General features: G+C 34.3%; 1 protein-coding gene and 1 pseudogene across 3 annotated transcripts in view; both read left to right on the top strand.

Annotated features, from left to right (window-relative positions):
• LOC148936484 (uncharacterized) overlaps window positions 1-5,223 on the top strand; it is an 8,329-nt pseudogene extending 3,106 nt beyond the window's left edge.
• Window positions 1-18,206, top strand: part of Pvr (PDGF- and VEGF-receptor related) — a 39,944-nt gene extending 21,738 nt beyond the window's left edge. Inside the window, exons 13-22 of one of the 3 annotated variants that reach the window (XM_089078122.1) lie at window positions 9,178-9,366; window positions 9,538-9,680; window positions 9,778-9,937; window positions 10,039-10,139; window positions 10,290-10,440; window positions 13,010-13,234; window positions 13,390-13,558; window positions 14,260-14,539; window positions 15,506-15,943; window positions 16,074-18,206. In XM_089078122.1, coding sequence (XP_088934248.1) covers window positions 9,178-9,366; window positions 9,538-9,680; window positions 9,778-9,937; window positions 10,039-10,139; window positions 10,290-10,440; window positions 13,010-13,234; window positions 13,390-13,558; window positions 14,260-14,539; window positions 15,506-15,943; window positions 16,074-16,742 — 2,525 coding nt within the window. In that variant the 3' untranslated portion in view covers window positions 16,743-18,206. Of the gene's footprint in view, window positions 1-9,177; window positions 9,367-9,537; window positions 9,681-9,777; window positions 9,947-10,038; window positions 10,140-10,289; window positions 10,441-13,009; window positions 13,235-13,389; window positions 13,559-14,259; window positions 14,540-15,505; window positions 15,944-16,073 lie in introns of all 3 variants that reach the window. The other 2 variants (XM_089078123.1, XM_089078121.1) reach the window with 2 other exon arrangements.
• The last annotated feature ends 1,964 nt before the right edge of the window (window positions 18,207-20,170 follow it).

Raw genomic sequence — 20,170 nt, 5'->3', positions numbered from 1 at the left:
CCGGTTTCCAGTGGCGAATCTTCCAGTGAGGTGGTGATGACAGTCGCAGTTCCAGAGGGAAGGACGTTGGAGCTCTCGCAACCGTATGTGACTGTAATTTCTATTTGTAACAAAGAATGTAAATTGTTAGCACTCATTGACACGGATAGTCCGGTCTCTTTTGTCAAATTTGAAGTTTATAACGATAAGATTCGTCCATGTACAGAAGAATTAAGGGAAACGATTAAAAAACTTGTTAATTTGAATAGCAATCCTTTGAATATTCTAGGTGTTGTTCTGGTGGAATTATCTTTGCATTTATTAGAAATTCGAAAACTATCGGCTAGTTTATATTAGGTACAAAAAAATTCTGAGCTTTAGATTTCTTACAACCGAAATAACAATTTAAATTTTATATATCTTCCCGCCCTTTTGCGGTTTTAAAGCATTGACATTTGGCCTTCTAAAATGCCATACGGTTTGGCGTTTGATGTACATAACCTCAAAAATCAGTAGTGTTCACGATGGCAATAACAAAAGAGCATATTCGATTTTCCATCCACTTCGCGTTTCATCTGAAGAAAAATGCTGCTGAAGCCACTACAATGATTTGTGCTGCATATGGAGAGAACGCTGTAAATCATACATGTAAAAGATGGTATCAAAAATTTCGCCAAGGAGATTTCAGTCTTGAAGATGAACCGCGTGCTGGACGCCCTCAAAAGATTGAAACGGACGAATTGAAAGCATTGCTGGATATAAACTCTGCGCAAACTGAAAAGAAGCTTGCAGAACAACTTGGCGTTACGCAGCAAACCATTTCCGTACGTTTACGTACGATGGGAAAGATTCAGAAAGAAGGCAGATGGGTTCCGCATGAATTGTTCGAAGACAACAAAAATCGTCGGCGTCAGATTCTGCACTCACTTTGCTTTCAAAGTTCCGGAAAAAAGATTTTCTGCACAAAATCATTACAGGCGATGAAAAGTAGATTCTTTATGATAAACGTAGAAAATCAATGGGTCAACCTTCGACGCCAAAATCCAATATCCACGCCAAGAAGGTTTTGCTCTGTATCTGATGGGATTGGAAAGGTGTGTTGTATTACGAGTTGTTACAACCGGGTGAAACAATCACGGCAGACCGCTACCAACAACAATTGACCAATTTGAGCGATGCATTAGAAGAAAAGAGACCATTTACTGGCCAAGGACCAGTTACGTCGTAAAATGATGTTGCTTCATGACAATGCTCGACCACATGTTGCGAAAGCGACTCAGGACCATATCTTTGCGTTAGGCTGGGAATTTCTCCCGCACGCGGCGTATAGCCCAGATATGGCGCTTTCCGATTACTACCTATTCCGGTCGCTGCAGCATCATTTGGCTGATACACATTTCGTGAGATTTGAAGAGATACGAAAATGCATTGATGACTTTATCGCTTCGAAGCCGATGAGCTTCTATCGTCAAGGAATTCGCAAGCTACCCGAAAGATGGCAAAAGGTCGTTGATGCAAACGGGGAATATTTCGCTGATTAATATTTTTTTGTTTGTTTTTGAATAAAGATTAAATTTTACAAAAAAAAGCTCAGAACTTTTTTGTACACCTAATATATTATTAAAGATAGTTCGTTCGAAGGAGCCCTTATTCTTGGTAGAGATTTCATAAAAAAGGAGAAACTTACTCTGATTTATAAGCCCCATGAACCGGAGAATAGCGGTCCGGATAGGTGCGCAAAATTGTTTTCTCATCTCCCACTTTGTGACGAAGAATCTCCGAAGACTCTAGAACAAATAATTCTAGAAGCGCGAATAGATTTTGATTTAAATTGTCAACATAAATTATTGCAAATGATTTTAGAATTGGAAGGCAAAGATATTGCTCTGGTTGAGGACAGCTATTCAATGCAAGTACGTTACAATACGTCTCAAGGACGATTCAGTATACGCGTACGCCCCGCGGCGCTTCGGATATGCGAAACGAATAAACATTAGAGAAATAGCAGACGATTTGCTGAATAAAGGAATAATAAAAAAGAGTGTTTCGCCATACTGCGCGCGAGTCATTCCAGTACGAAAGCGGCTATGCGTGGACCTGAGATCACTAAATAGTTGTGTGTTGAAGCAAAAATATCCATTTCTGGTCATAGGGGATTGTTTGTCGCGATTAAACGGTAAATCCATATTTACTTTACTTGATTTAAAAGATAGCTTTCACCAGATAAAAGTCGATGAAGATAGTACAAAGTATTTCTCGTTTGCGACGCCCGACGGGCAATTCGAATACACGCGCTTACCATTCGGATTTTCGAAAGCTCCAGCCGAGTTTCAAAAACGACTTATTCAAATACTAGATCGTTGCAACGTGATGATAAGATCATCATATATATGGATGACGTTCTGAGTCAGTGGAACAAAATTTAAAAATATTGGCAGAACCTCTGACTCTACTCAGAAAATACCGTTTCGAATTAAATTATTCAAAGTGTTTATTTTTATGGAAAGAAATTGAATTTTTAGGATATGTTGCTTCAAGCGGTATTACATTGAGCCCCAGGCATACTGAGGCAATTAAGAATTTTCGGCAACCGAGAAACGTGCGTGAGACTCAAAAATTTTTAGAATTAGTGAGCTACTTTCATAAATTTATAAAAGATTTCGCTTTGAAAGCTCGACCGTTACAAAATCTGTTAAAGAAAGATACCGAATTTAATTTTGACGAACATTGCCAACAAGCTTTTGAACAGCTCAAATCGGAACTAACTTCTTCACCAATTCTGGCATTATATAATCCATCGGCAGAGATCGAACTCCACATTGACGCTTGTAGTCAGGGGATAGACGCGATTCTGCTACAGAAGCAGCAGAATCAAAAGTGGTCGTAACATATTACAGTCAGTCGACCAATCAATTGGAAAAAAATTATCACAGTTTTGAATTAGAAATGCTGGCGATAGTGCGAGCTGTGGAAAGATTTCATTTGTATTTGAGCGGTCTGACCTTTACAGTAGTCACAGATTGTAACGTATTAGTATACACGGTCAACAAAGCGAATCTTAATCCGCGTATAGTCAGGTGGACACTCACGTTGCAAAATTATGATTTTAAACTCCTACATCGTTCAGGAACCCGGAAGCAACACGTTGACGCGTTGAGCCACTGCGTCGGGTTCGTGAACGAGCTACCCCTGGAAAAGGAATTAGAATTTCGTCAGCTCACTGATCCTAAAATAAAAAACATATGCGAAGAATTAGAATTTAAGGATAGTATTAAGTTTGCGTTGATATATGGCTTGGTTTATTGGAGGAACGGAGAGGAATTAAAATTCGTAGTGCCTGAAATGATGGTACCGAGTTTATTGAGGGCCCATCACAATGAGATGGCTCATTGTGGAATAGAAAAAACGTTTCGTGGTATCGATTAAAATTTTTGGTTTCTCAATATGCGGAAGAGAATAAACGATTATTTAGAAAATTGTCTTACTTGTATAATGTCAAACGACGCGATGAATTGGTTCGAGGGAGAGACTAGCATCTTCCCGTCGCCAAGTAAAATGATGGAAATTCTCCATGTCAACCATTTCGGTCCCCACAAACGTCAATTTAAATACATTAGTTAGTGGTCGTAGATGCATTTTCGTGCGCTTTACGTGGTTGTATCCGGTAAAGTCTATCACGACGCGGGAGGTAACGTTTCATCTAAAAAATATATTTAACGTTTGGAAAACCGAGAGAACTCGTATCAGATCGAGGAACGGTGTTCACGTCGACAGAATTCTTGGACTTTCTCATAGTTTCGAAATAAGACACAGAAAAATGGCAGTAGCTTCTCCGTGGGCGAACGGAACGGTAGAACGTGTTAACAGATTTATAAAAAGCTCTTTAACAAAATTGCTGAAACACGCATCAGAGTGGAAGGAAAGATTGTCGGAGCTCCAGTACATAATTAATAATACATATTACGCGACATATAAAATCCTCTCGCTGTCTAAAATAGTTTTCGGGTACGAACAGTTAAATCACTCTGATAATTCATTGGCTCAATTTACGCAAGATTTAATAAAGATTGAAAACGATCCCGGCGCGAAGAGAGAAAGGACGCGCGAGACAGCCAAAACCGCTACGAATCTAATCAGGCAATATAATAAAATATATAGAGACTCGAAACTACGCAAATCAACTGTTTATAACGCCAGTGATTACGTACTAGTGAGAGATACTCGAAGAAAATCGGGTGAAAATACTAAATTATCCGCGAAATACAAGGAGCCATATATGGTAGACAAAAGCTTAAGAAATAATCGGTATGTAGTGAAGGACATACCTGGTTATAATTTAACATCTCGTCCGATGAATATAATCCTTTCCTCCGACAGCTAAAGCATTGGATCAAAATGTCACGTCCTGAGAGTGAGATAACTAGTTAAGAAAAACTGTATTATCTGGTAAATAGTCAATTATTTGGCTAGCAAAGTTAAACATAATAACATGAACCTATGTGATGTTTTTGTGATAGGTAAATAAAAGCGTAAGGTTAAGATAATATTAAGTCTCTAGACTTAATATTATCTTAACCTAACGCGAGCGAAGAAACAATAGAAACTGTAATAATAAAGTTGATCTACCTGTGATCTTAATGTTTAAGAATAATAATCACTAAACAAACCTTTCGAGGACGAAGGGCTATCAGACTGGCCGAAACTGTAAGATATTGCGCTGAAATTGGTTGATTGGTAGACCGATGGCGCCAGCTCTCAATTTACGCACCCAGCGGGTGTCAGCGCATCTCGTGAGGTAATTAATTAATTGGAGCAATTCGGCGCTCGCGAACCGGAAACGAAGCCGGCTCGAAAAGTTTCGGGATTATTCTAGATCTTTCGATCCGTGCTCCGATCCTCGGCGAATTGGAGCAACGTGACACTCTCCATCGGGAAGGCACACGTCTGACACGCGTTGGTGGGAGTCATAGTGAAATTAGAGAAACAATTTAATTGAAAAGTAACAAGTATAGTGAGAACCGGCTCAAATTAGCTCGAATTAATTAAATTAAACTAGTAGAAAAGACTTGGTAAATCGCGCGCTTCAGTATTCATCCGTTTTTCCATATCGTTTGCATATTCAAATGGTCGTTACACGTGGCGCGGTGTACGCGTTAGAATCAGTGTAATTCCGCTAACGGAACATTATACAGAAAACTTTCAAATTGAATAAACGCTCTCTTGTGTCAAATTTAAATTAAACAAGTGAACTGATTTATTAAATCCCGCCGCCCATCCCGATTCCTGTGAGCAATCTTACAATACAATATATATAATGTATACAATATATACATGTGTTTTCATTTATTTAGTAAAATGATAAAAATTAATATGACAATAAACGGAATTAGTCATGTCGATAATATCGACTTTTTAAATTGTCGATCGTTACCGACATTTCTTTAATTCCATTTAGATGGCATTTGTGGAAGGCCGTCGGAGTTCGTCCTTCGCTTTAGCATCCCCTTAATAGCAGATTTGAAGAAGAAATTAGCAACAAGAATAATAAAACATGTGAGAGTCGGGTAAATAAATATATTCCATTTCGTATACGCTGACATATTTTTAATAATGAAGAACGAAGATCTTAAAGGGCTCTTAAAGGGATCCTGTTTTTATCAACCAAGCCGATTAATTTTCCAACATGTTAATTAAAATATTCTAATTACATTTACAGATTTAAGAATCCTTTTCTACATATACAAAGCTGCATATGCTTTCTACAAAGCATACACACCAATGTAAATCATACCGATCGACTTTATACCGAGAACGAAAAAAAATTAAGAAATTTCGATCTTTTTTACCGACTCTTAGTCCAATATGGAGTCAAGAGCTGTCAACATGTGCGAATATTTGCTTCATATAAAAATTTGGCAGCTTATTTGTACAAAATGAGACCAATAGGAAGTGCGAATTACATGCAGGAACATGTAGAGTTTTTACAATTAGATTTGAAAATGTGATATAAAGGAGCGTGCCTGAAAATTTGTTCATATGTGTGTCATGTGTGTACAGAAATGTATTTATGAGTGTATGTATGTATACATAAATGTATTTATGTATGTTTAGATGTATATGTTTTCTTCTTCTTCTTCATATGGTAGAACTATTGTCCTGTTTTTTCTGTCTCTGTCACACCTTTTGTGAGCCTGACGTCCAACTCTCAGTGTTTAGATGGTCTGCCTGATGGCCGAGTTGTGCTTGGTCTGTGTGTCTTTGCCCATTTTGTTTATTCTCTCTGGGCCATTCTGTCGATATGGTCTCTCCATTGGCGTGCTCTTGTCCATTTCACTACATCCTAGATTTCAAGTTCCTTTCTTATTATCTCGCTTCTTATCTACTTCCTAAGAGTTACACTTTGATGGTCCTCAGTATTTTAATCTTTGTTGCTCTCATTATTCTTTTGGTTTTTGATGTTTCTGCTCTTGTTTCAGCTATATAAGTGAGGATCGGTCTTACACAGGTCTTATAGATTCTAATCTTGCTTCGCGCGCTCATATGCTGGTTTCGCCATATAACGTCCCTGAGGTAGCCAGATATCCTTGCTGCTTTAATAGCTTGTGTTCGCACTTCTTCAGTAATATTCCTGTCACTTGCCGTTTCTATTCTTAGGTAGTTGAACTTCATGACCTGTTAGATAATGTTATCACCAGTTACTACTTGCATCGCATCAAATCTTTAACGATCACCATCGCGGTTTTTCCAATTAACATGATCATGTTGAATTTCTCTGCTGTCGTCTTAAATTTATATAGGAATCGCTGTAGGTCATTCTCCGTTTCTGCCAAGAGTGCGGCGTCGTCCGCGTAGCACAATATCCTCAGCGTGTGGTTTTCCCTTCTATATCCGCAGCCTATTTCACTGACACTTCGGATAATTTCGTCCATGATCAAGTTGAAAAGCATGGGGCTCAGGCTGTCACCTTGTCTAATACCTGTGGTCACCTTCTTTCGTTAGCCCATGATCTGTCTTTATCTTTGTTTTGTTGCCGATGTTAAAGTCCTTGATTATGTCTAAATTTTTCTTTGCTCTAGAATAGCGATTACATCGCGTAGCCTTATCCAAAAGATATGCATGTGTGTGTGAACGTTTTCGTCGGAGTTCGCTCATCAGTTTAGAATCCCTTTAAGACGCTTATAAAAAAGTTGATGAAAACTACATAAAACGTAAAATATTGTTACGTTGAAATATAGAAAAATAGGAAATAATGATATTTAAAAGAAAAAAAAGGAGAAAGCAAGAAATATGAAGAAAAGAAGAAAATAAAAAAAATAAAAGAAATAAAATGATATATTTAGAATATATTTTTAGGAAATAGAATCAAATAAATAAAAATAATAAAAAAAAAACAATTTTAATAATGGAAAAAATATGAGAAATAACGAAAAGTAACTTTAAGGATGACTTTTTTAGAAGACTTTTATGGTTATTAGATATATTTATTTTACCAATTTTAAAATATAGGACAGAGGTCTGAAGTTGGGAAGAGTCAAAAGTATGGAAAGCCATGCAAAATAAGATATATTAGATAGACTCTTGATTTAGATTGCACTAATTTGCACTCTAGGATATTTAATATTAAGAGAAATAAGTAGAAAAAGATTGAAAATAATCATGTTGAAAAAAAGCTATCAGGTTCACAGAAAGCTAGAATAAGCAAGCAATTGCTAGTTAGAGATGATAAAAAAAGGAAAAAAGAAGGATATAGAATAAGAAAATTAATTATTTTAGAAATTAAGAATGAATTTAAAAAGATTTAGCTAATTAAAAGATGAAGAAAGATTATTAAATAAAGTAATAAAAAAATAGAAACAAAAAATAGAAGCAAAAAACAAGAATAATAGGAAATGAATAAAAGAAATAAAATACATAAAATACAACGCAAGATATAAGCAAATTTATTTTTATTATATAGGCAATTTATAGGTAAGAAAACTCTTTAAAAAAAGAAAAGATAAATGGAAATTATCAAAAAAATGATAGTGAGAGAATGATGAAAAGAGAGAATTATGAAAACGAAGAAAGAAGTATTAGTTGACAAATACTAATTGGAAAACAGAAAAGAAATATAGAATATGCAATAAAGATATTGTTGTACCCCGGATGGGCTACAACGTTAATTTTTAGAGATAGTCGGGTCCGTTAAGCCTAAGGAGTTGGGACTCCGAGCAGGATCGAACGAATGGAAGGAAATCTTGAAATCACTAACACACTTTCTTTAGGATACTTGATTTATTTAACAACTGCACAATTTCTTGGATTGCTTATATTATTTCTTTCACACACGGTTAAACGTCGGCGGGCGCGTATCGCGTTACTCTGGCGGCCGTCGACCGAGTATGTCACCTGAGACGTTGATAGTACGGCTCGCGTGAACTTCGCTGTGCTCGTGTAATATCTTGCGCGATAATTATAGTAACGATTCCGAACGACACGTAATGTTTGATTGATTCCCGACTCTGATTATTCCGCCTTGTGTAGCCGGTTATATAGTTTGATTGATGCCTGGTCAGCATTCTGATCGTTTGCGTCGATCGGTTGCGTGATATTGATCAATCAATATCACGCCCGATTTGATCATCAAATTTAGGAATTTGCTGATCAGCTTTTTCGCAATATTCTCGCGATGCATTTCTTCGGTCTTTCGAAAGACTGGTCGCGATTTCGGCGATCACACATTTGTGTAATCTTTCGAAAGACTTTTCGAGGTTCGTGCAACCTAATTTTGTTGCCATGCGGACTACTTTTATTATTGGTTGTAGGCCTGGCTACAACAATATGTTGAAGCACACACATATGATAGAATGTAGTAAAAACGAAACATAGAGGAAAAAAATGTAACGAATGATTTTTAACAAAATAAGAAAAAGGGGCGGGGGTTATTGTGGATAAGGAAAATCAAACAACTGAAATAAAAGCGTGAGAGAAAGAAAAAGAAATAGCATAAACTAATGAGAAAATGAAAGTGAATGAATAGAGACATTCATGTATATCAAGTCTTTAATCAATATTTTAAGCTGACTAAAACTTAAATAAATAAATAATAAATACATGAAATAATAAGAATAAGTTAAGAAGTGATTTAATATAGACATATATTAATTGTTATTAATGTAGATGTGTACTAATTATTATTATTATTATTATTATTTTCAGAAAGATTACAGATCATACAACATAGAACTCCGTTCACTTATCGATCAACAATAAAGCTTAGTAATGTTCAAGAATCAGATGCTCAAAATTACTTTTGTAATGGAAAATTTATAAATGTGGGTGAATCAACTAATGAAGATGCAGGTTTTTTGCAAGATGATTACACACAGTACAAATTAATTGTTCACGGTATAATCAATTTATTTAAAAATATTTTAATAAATTTTTTTTATAAAAAAATGATAATTATAAAATTATCTATCATTTATCTATCTATTGTAATTATTATTCCTAATCGAGATCTGTTTACAATGACAAAATATATTCTCATTAGATTTTTATATGTTTAATGTTATATAGATCCGATACCACCGTTTTTTATTAAAACTAATTTGAATAAAACTAACGTAAAAACTATCGATATAATCGCCGAAGGTCACAAAACAGTAATTTTGCAATGTTTTGCAAATGGAATGCCAAAACCAACAATTTTGTGGTACAAGGTACATATACATTTACAGTTATTCTCATTTAACAAAATGGCTATTAAAATGCGATACTATGTTTATATTTTATATTTTATATTTTAATAACTTTCAGGATAACATGTTGCTAAAGGAAAATGACCAGTACCTGTTTAAATTTAATTATCAAGAACTCCATATTAAATATTTGAAGCAACATGATAGCGGAAAATATTTATGTCGTGCTATTAGCCGATTAGGCACCAACGAAACTTTTCAACAGATAATGGTAAAAAGTACGAAATGTAAGCTTTATAAATAAATATATAATGTTTGTTAATATTAAATAATATTAAATAATATTAAAAGCAGATTAACAACTTAAAAGTTTTTACAGGGCAGAAAATGGATATAATATTAGTTACTTCAATAGCTATTTTATGTTTTATCGTAGTGATCTTAGCGATCTTTTTTACAATTAAAGTTCGTCGTGAAAAGGTAAATTGTATATTCCATAATCAATTTCTATAGAAATATATATATATAAAATATATATAAAACATAATTCGAGTGCGATATTATACTATAAAACAGTATCTTATAAAGAATTCAATTTAATTAATTAACTAAAATTAAATTGTCATACAGAAAATGAGGAAGGAATTGATGGAAGCGGGACTTATGCATTTTGAAGAAGGCGCTTTAGAATGTTTAAATCCAGAGTTGACAGTTGATGATCAAGCGGAATTACTTCCGTATGATAAGAAGTGGGAATTTCCTAGGGAACGATTGAAACTCGGTAAACGATTGGATTTTACACAATAAATATCAAGAATTCCGATTTAAGGATCCTAAGTATTCATTGTGACCATATTGGAAATCATGACGTCATAGGCGAGAAATAATACTATAAAGTTTATTGCACTAATTCTGCAAAAATAAAAATAAAGAGATATTTGATTAAAATAACACCTAATATGGCTTTAAGATACTTGTGAAAATGGACGGCTATTATTCTTTCTCTTCCTGAATAATCAATAAATAGTTGTAAAAAGCACGTGAAATGAAGTCTGTTCAAGCAGAAAATACACGATTTGATCTGTTGAAAGAAGTGGAAAAAATGCTTTTACATGTAATGTCCAAAGATAATTTTAGCTGTCGCCCATTTTTACAAATCTGGTAAGCACGAAACAAAGAGTGACTCCCAGTTGTGCACAGAATAAATCGGACACAGCAGATTGAATGGATCGGACACAGGTCCAGTAAGAAATGAACACATGGTAGCTGCAATCGGACACAGTGACAATAGGACACAGTTCCAATCGGACAGGTCGCCCCCCCTAACCCTTCCACCAGCGAGCTTCGCCCTTCGAACCCTTCCTATCACGCGTACAGAGTGACAATGCATGTTCAGTTTGCTGCATTATGTCGCTATGACAGATTTCTTACCCAAAAAGTCATCAACTTTAACACTTAATATCTCGGTTCGCGAAGCAGATCGCTGTGTTTTTTTGCCAGATTCTTTTATCTATTTATCTATTTAACTATCTGTGTGTCCATTTCCTACTGTGTCCGATTGGCACTGTGTCCGATTGGCACTGTGTCCGATTGGCACTGTGTCCGATTGTCACTGTGTCCGATTGTCACTGTGTCCAATTGTTACTGTGTTTGATTGTCACTGTGTCTAATTGTTACTGTGTCCGATTGCAGCTACTATGTGTCCATTTCCTACTGTGTCTGATTGTTACTGTGTCCGGTTGTCACTTTGTCCGATTGTTATTGTGTCCGATTTCAACTATCTTGTGTCCGTTCCTTATTGTATCCGTTTGGACCTGTGTCCGATTCATTCAACCTGCTGTGTCCGATTTATTCTGTGCGCAACTGGGACTTCCTCGAAACAAATCACATCTGCACGATTAACGCTCGGTTATCTCTCTGCAGTCATATTGAATTATGACGTCAGAAACAACTAAATCTAGTGATCTGATAATTTCTAGCTAAGCTAAGTGTACCATTATTTCAAGATTTATTTTATACTTTTTATACTTATACTTGTTATTTTATACTTTTACGTGATTTATTGGACAGATATCTTACTTTCTGGTATTTTTTATAAGTTTTAAGAATACGAAAATATCATGTTTTTAAGGAAAAAATACAAAGCTATACGACGTAAGAAACTTTTTATATGTTATTTCTCGCCTCTGACGTCACACAACCCATCTCGCGCCGCGAGAGAACCAAGCTTTAAGAAAATAGTTGTGATAAAAAATTTCATTGCCCGCACGTCACTTATATAAAAATGAACAAGAACAAGGATAAAATGAATAAGGATGAATGAACTTTTATTTTTATTTTTATTTTTCATCGCGACAGTACATCACTACCGTCAACGCGGAGTTCTTAGCTGAGTACTCAAAAGCCTTAATGTAAACATTTCAGAATTATAATTTCTATATGAACTATCTATCTATATATATATATATATATATATATATATATATATACATACATATATAAAATATATAGATAGTTCATATAGAAATTACAATTATATACATACAATTCTATATATATATATATATATATATATATATATATATATATATATAGGGTGTCCCCCCAAAAATAAGCGGTCATATGCTGGTAGAGCAGATTAAATTGAATCGAAAAGTCCTGTACTATTTTGCGATTTTCGCAATAGTTAACGAGTTATTAATTTATGAAAATAGTCAAATTGCAAGCGCGCGGTGAGATAAAACCGCCCATTAAGATACGCATTCGCCGTTACTAGGCACGCGTGGAGCACGTAACATATGTAGATGAAAGCGTAGCCAATGTCGCTTGCAACCAACAACTTCAAACAGCAATAGCTATGCACGAGCCGCTTGAAGTAAACAATTCCTCATGCGCCTATCAACGATGATCGCCGGGCGGAAGTATCAACGATGATCTTACCGCGCGCTTGCATTTGCCGGTGAGCCGAGCTAATACGGTGATTTTTAATAATTAATAACTCGATAATTATCGCGAAAATTGCAAAATGATAGAGAACTTTTCTACTCAGTTTTATCAGTATCTGTACACGAAAGGTAATATGACCGATGTCGGATACCTTGTATATATATATATATATATATATATATATATATATATATATATATATATGTATAAAATGTAATTTATGAAATATTATACTGTTGAAGAAATATTTTATAAGGAATTTAAATTTAATTAAATTAAAATTGAATTGTAGAAAATGAGGGAAAAATTAATGGAAGTAGGATTTGTACATACTTTGAATCAATTAATTATCATATTATATATATTGAATTAATTAATTTCAATTAATTATTAATTAATTTTAGGAAAACAATTGGGCAGTGGTGCGTTTGGAGTAGTGATGAAGGCGGAAGCGCAAGGAATATGTGAAAATGAAACTGTCACCACTGTTGCCGTCAAAATGGTTCGTCGAACCACTGATCCAACTTATGTTCGTGCACTTGCGAGCGAATTAAAAATTATGGTGCATCTTGGTAAACATCTAAATGTTGTCAATCTACTTGGCGCTTGCACTAAAAATATTTCCAAACGTATGTATCATATAAAAAACAAAAAATGTTTCTAAGTGATTGAATGTTTTATCAAACACATTGCATTTTTAAAAAATTTGTGTTATTAATTTTAAGTTAAAGATGATGAAATTATTTAAGAAGCGTTGGTAATTAAAATTTTTATGTTATAATAGGTGAACTGCTAGTAATTGTTGAATTTTGCCGTTTTGGTAATTTGCATAATTACCTTTTAAGGCATAGAAATAGTTTCATTAATCAAATTGATCCCAAAACTGGAAAGCTCGATTTTACTATAGGTATGGATATATTAACAAGAACTGTTAGTATCAACAGTAATAATAGGTATTTATTAATCATTATTCTACGTTCTATAACTTTCGGAGAGTGTGCTACCAGCGTCATTCTATCTTCGATTTATGTTTGATGAACAATAAAAATAGAATGATGTTAATAGTATACTCCTTAAACATAGCCTATATCATCAAGTGTCATGCTTCTTTTATTAATAAATAGTATAAACAGTATAATATATATTTCGACGTATATTTCTGAACGTATTCTAAAGTGATTGCGTCTAAAACTATTATTCACGCTTTTATAAAATGCAATGCAAATTAATTGTAAAACTAAATATTCTTTTCATTAAAAAATATCTTATAGCGTTTTCGGATGACGTGGAACCTAACCTGGGTTGGGTGCACTACTTACACCTGAAACGAGATCTTCTTTTTTTTCCAATGCTCTCATTCTATATCCATCTCATTTTAGATATAAATAGTGCACTCAATTCGGGTTAGGATCTATTTCACCCGAAAATGCTATTAGAAAAACTAATCATTTCAACAAAGTAAATGTCTATAAAATATTAACAAAAATATTTTGTCTTAATGACTTAATTTATAAGAAATTTCAGGAACTTTAGCTTGATTAACTATATCCTGTGCTTAAAAAATATATACTGCTAAATAAAATGCACACGTACAAAATGGCGCATGCAAGGGGTTGCGGTTTAATAAGTCTTCTTTTCTCTTCTGCCCATGCAGCAGGGTAAAATATGCAGCATTATCCTTTTCTCGCAGTCTCAGTGCAAATTCAGACACCGATGTAGTAGTTCAATATTGTCCGGGAATGGGTCCAGGCTCTGAAGAGATCAACTTTTCGCAAGATGATTGTGTTCTCAGCAATAATTCATCACAACCGGGGTGGAGATCAAATTATCGCGGTGATTATAAAGATCAAAATCTTAAACCAATCTGCACTCAGGATCTATTGTCTTGGGCATTTCAAGTAGCACGTGGAATGGAATATCTTAGTCAAAGAAGGGTAAGTTGTATTTTGACATAAGTAATTGCAAACTCGCAAAATGAATCATAACAAGTTTTAAACATTGATATTTTAATTTTAAAATTATTAATTAATAAACAAAATATTTATGGAATAAATTAGAATTACATATCACAATGTCAATAGTAAAACCTGCAGAAATAGATTTTGAGTAGAGCTTGCTACCAATATTTGATGGCAAAAAAGCAACAAATTGCACACAGAATCTGTAATATCTGACATTGTGAGCAAACAGCCCTCAAAAATAGGACAAAGTCTGCCGATATGTTATGCCAATAGATTGCTAGAAAAACTGAGTAGAGCCTGTTACCATCATTTGATTGCAAAAAGGCAACAAATTGTACACAGAGTCTATAATATCTGACGATGTGAGCAAACTGTCTTAAAAAATATGACAAAGTCTGTTGAGACTACTAGGCGAATAAATTGGTGGCTCGAGCAGAGCTTGTCTTAACTTTCTTATTGGACAATTACGTCTTTCATCAAATATATACATAAAAATACATAAATAATAAATGCATGTTTAAATTTTGATTATGATTTCGCTTATATAGTTTGATAAATTTTGCATGAAACGGATGCCATTTAGCGATAGTTTTTCAATTATTGTGTTTAAATATGCATAATGACAGGCTCTACTCGATTTTTGCTGCCAATCTGTTTGTATAGCATGTCAGCATCTTTGTCGATAAATCCCTAATGAGCCTAATGCGGGCACAGATGGTTATGGATTTGCAGTCAATATCTGATCGTATTTGTTGCCAATCTGCTAGCATTTTGTTTGGTGGCAAGTAATATAAAAAATTGAATCTCCAAAATTGTATCCGTTAAATAAAATTTATGTGCTTAGACTATATTCTTAAATATTATATCTTTAATTTCTCAAAACAATATTTTCTATATTACAAATATGTTTTTCATGATAATATGTACGTATACCTTTAGGTGCTGCATGGTGATCTAGCAGCAAGAAATATTCTACTCGCGGAACACAATATAGTAAAGATTTGTGATTTTGGACTCGCAAAAACTATGTATAAAGATGGTAATTACAAAAAAAAAGGTGACGGTCCGTTGCCTATAAAATGGATGGCCATTGAATCGATTAGAGATCGAATTTTCTCAACACAATCTGATATATGGAGCTTCGGTATAGTGCTTTGGGAATTTTTCACTCTGGCTGAGACACCATATCCTGGCATGGAGGCCGAAAAACAATATCAAAAATTGATTGAAGGCTACAGAATGGAGCAACCAGATTATGCTATTCATGAAATATATGACATAATGTTACAATGCTGGAAGGCCAAACCCACGCTACGTCCAAGTTTTACAGATCTTGTGGAGAATATTGGAAATTTATTGGAGGAAAACGTAAAAATGGTGAGTTTTTTTCTCTTCTTATTCTGTAGTAACGTTATACAAACAAAAAATTGAGTGTAATAAAACGAATCTTTAAAAAAAATTACTTCAAAGAAAATATATCATATAATAAAAATATTTTTTATTCCAGCATTATATCATCCTAAATACACCGTACATGGACATGAACACGATGAATCTGGAAAGTGGCAAAAACGATTACTTAACAATGATGTCCGCGCCGGATCATGCGGCTCTATCGTCACCGAATCACGATTATGTAAACACATTTATTTCGAAAGACATAACGGATTCATCGTATTTATGCATGAATCCCAGCATGAGTCCGACGGACGAATCCGGAATATTTAGTCCTAGATCTAATCAAAATCATTCGCATTTTGAGTTCCCGTCGCCCGCATCAGATTCCGAAGATGCAATCGAACAATCTCCCATGCTGAAACACGAGGAAGATCCCTATTTGAAACCAATCAATGTTCAAGAACGACGAGCAGAGTTTGCAAGACAGAGACAAGCGATGAAAAATCAGACGAAAGATAAATCAATCGATCGAGATTCTGGTTACTGCAATACACCGCGGAATCTTCATCTAATAGATCTGAATGACATAGATAAGAATGACATGACCAAACAAGTAGATTCGAGAAAGAAGGATTACGCACCACCTATCATCAGTACACAGGACAATTATGTCAATATGCCAATACAGAAGAATGATTTGAAAAGAGGTATGCCAGATAGCTTCAGTAATCCTAGTTACGTGATGATTAATGATCGCGAGATGGACCAAAGAACTTAGTCTGTGCACTCTATTGAATTATTTTAAAAATAAGATACAATATAGTGTAATTATTTATTTATAATTAAACTCCGGAGTGATGCTTAATACTGTTTTAACTGTAATAATATCTACGTCGTTAAATAATACATACATGTACTATCAAATTTAATTAACTTCAGTGTATGCGCGCGCGCATGTGTGTGTGTGTGTGTGTGTGTGTGTGTGTGTGTGTGTGTGTGTGTGTGTGTGTGTATTCTTTCCATCAATGTGCCATGGAAATTGTTAGTATGTAAAAAATGCATCCATAAGTGAGACGAGTATTTTAACAAAAGTATTTTCTTATTACACACACGCACGCGCGCGCGCGCGCGCGCACATACACACACACACACACACACACACACACACACACAATACAAAAACTTAAAATGCAAATATTTTAACTTTCTTTAATTTTTCTTATAAAGATAAAAAAGAGAATAAAAGCAAGTTATACGATAGTAAATATAATTTACATGCAATATAATTAAGTTTACATACTTTTTTATATTTATATATAAAAAATATATAAATTATTTTTCAAAAATAAATTATATTTTTAATGACCGATGCAAAGGAAGGAAAGTGCTACTTTTTAATTTTAAGAATTAACATTTGGATGTTATGACGTATCCTATCTGAAAAATGTAAAACTTCAAAACGTTTAATTACAAATTCTTTAGATAGATACTATATTAAAGATACTATACTATTTGCAAGTAAATAATTAATATATCTGGCAAACCATATATTTGCGCATTATTGAAATTTATTCGCTTATATAAAATAAATTATAAAATAATTAGATTGCGCACATTCATCTGTTTCTGTTAGAAATTTGAAATTTGAATACTTAATTAGTGTAATATTGTAATATATCATTATATATTTATAATATTACTTATGAAAATATGTCACACAATTTCATTGTATCCCATGTATAATACAACGATATATTCGTAAATATACTTAAGTTAGATATAAGACGATATATAGAAACTAAGAAAAAATATGTCATAGATTTTTTTATGGATTATTATAAAAATGTGTTTTACTCTGACTATAATCTCTTATTCAAATTTATATATTTATACATTTATATATTACAGTTATTAATATATTTATATATTACAGTTATTAATTTTTCATTTTTTATTAGTTTATTACAATTTTTATTAGTTTATTACAAAAATAGTCATAATATAGAATTCTTTTTTAATTTTTTACAAAATAGATTGTGCAAATTCATAAAAGATATTTAATATTATAACAATATCAATATGTATTGTTATATATATATATAACAATAAGATATATAAATAAAGATCTCTTTAATCTAGACTTACTATTTATATATTTGCAAACTAATTTGTTAAGACTCGACATATTAAAGTAAAAATAAGTTTTTGTAAACAAGTAAAATATATAAAAAAATATTTCACATTACAGTGTTTCATTTTTATAAAATATTGCGTGACAATTATATTGCATGACAAAAGTTATTTAAACGTAATCTAATATATTCATATATGTATTATTCAAGTTTAGGAAATAACGCATTATTTATAATGTCATTTTTTTTAAATAATGGATTGGTAACGATATTACTTCATTCCTTTTCATTGCTTATATTTTATATCTTTAACTCTTCTTCTTCCTTATATTCTTTTATGTTTTATACCATTCTTTATATTTCTTCCTCTTTTTTTTATATTCGTCTTTGCACTTTTTTTTTAAATCTTAATATTTTTTTAAATTCTCTGTTACGTCCGGGGGACTTCACGAATTCTTCTCTTTCGGGAAGAAAAAAAAACAACGGCTGCTAACCTATAAACGGAGCACTTCGAACGATCTAAAGAAACCCTAAATAAACAAAATTTTCTCTCGAGATATGTCTCACTATCAAAAAAAATTCTTGGGGTAAACAGCCTTGTCGGCACCGACAAGTTTATGACCTACCACCTACCAATAAAAAATTAATATTAACAAAAGCAAATTCCTAACGGATAAGAAACGCGTCGGATCGTTCGAAGGTGACACTCCCCAAATTGGTGGGGAAACAAAAAAAAAACGCCAGTCAAGAAGAAACGATTAGTGGCCGTTGGCGGCCACACCAATGAACGATTGAGGGTGTGGACTGGCGGGAAAATTTTTATTAACTAATTCTATCATTCGCTAGGAAATCTGGAAATATGAAAACAACCACAATTCACAGAACACCACTCTCCTCCTTCCTCTATATTCACAATTTTCCTAAACTATCATTCGACAAGCCAACACGGAAATCTATCACACCCTCAGATATTCCCACCCCTTCGGAACCCTTTAAAAACCGCGACTTAGAGTGGATCGCTCTCTTCCCGCTTCTCATCGCTCCACGGCTTCACGGTCGGGACCATCCGAAGTTGTCAACAAATCTCTTTTGTCAGTTAGAATCTGTGCGCGATTCTTATATTTTCGTGTGATTCGACGATCCAGCCATTGTACTTCTCGACCATCACCAGCGGCCGCTACAATAAAAGTAAGTCCAACTTTGTCATTTTTTCCCGCGGTAACTGGCAGTTTGGTTCGCGACTTCTACATATTTGTCTCATTAAAACACTCCAACATTCCAAATTGGCAAGCCGCCGATTAACTCGGTGAAGCTGCCTCCCCCAATTCCACAACATTCCAACCTGGCAAGCCGCCGATTGATTCGGTGAAGCTGCCTTATCTCCTCAATTCCTCAATTTCTCTTTCATCTGACTCTCTTTTACATAGTGAACCAAACGAACGCCATCCCGAATAAACGAACGAAACGGGCATTGCGACACCGTCGGGAGAAGTCGAATAAGCGGATTCGTCGCGAAACCTGCCACGCCGAAGAACTCGCGGAGCAATTGATAGAAGTAGAACCGGGGCTAGCCAACATCTCGCTACATCAATACACCACCGCCCTCCGCTCCGCGGCCGAATTCGAAAAACAGTGCACTCCGGAGAACTTCGACGTGGAGAAGTTCTTTAATCTCGTCCGCCAATTTCCTCGCTCTCCCATCCATCCACTTCCTGGCACCTTCTTCATCAAAAGAAAGTTCAAACCCGACAGTCAGTTTTGGGATCAGATCTCAAAACACCAAATCACTGATACCATCCCTATGTATATTTCCCGTGATCCTCTTCCCTACGTCGTCCCAGTCAAGGCTTTCCGCACCGCGCACCCTAATCCCCCGCCACACCTGCAACCCGATCCCATCGACATGCTCGCGATCACCAATTTTTTACCCCAATTGGAACAATTGGGTATATAAATCCAGATTTTCCTTTGTCTGCTGTCATTTACAATATTTCAAATTTTTATGTATAAAATTTTTTCTTTTCTTTTTGTAACCAGTATCTTAACCCTTTTGATGTACATAAAGAAAACATTG

Source organism: Pogonomyrmex barbatus, unplaced genomic scaffold (assembly GCF_055798465.1).
Source record: "Pogonomyrmex barbatus isolate J1 unplaced genomic scaffold, ASM5579846v1 scaffold21, whole genome shotgun sequence".
NCBI lineage: Eukaryota > Metazoa > Arthropoda > Insecta > Hymenoptera > Formicidae > Pogonomyrmex > Pogonomyrmex barbatus.
The sequence above is the reverse complement of the archived record's forward strand: the minus strand, read 5'-3'. Positions and strand labels throughout refer to the sequence as shown.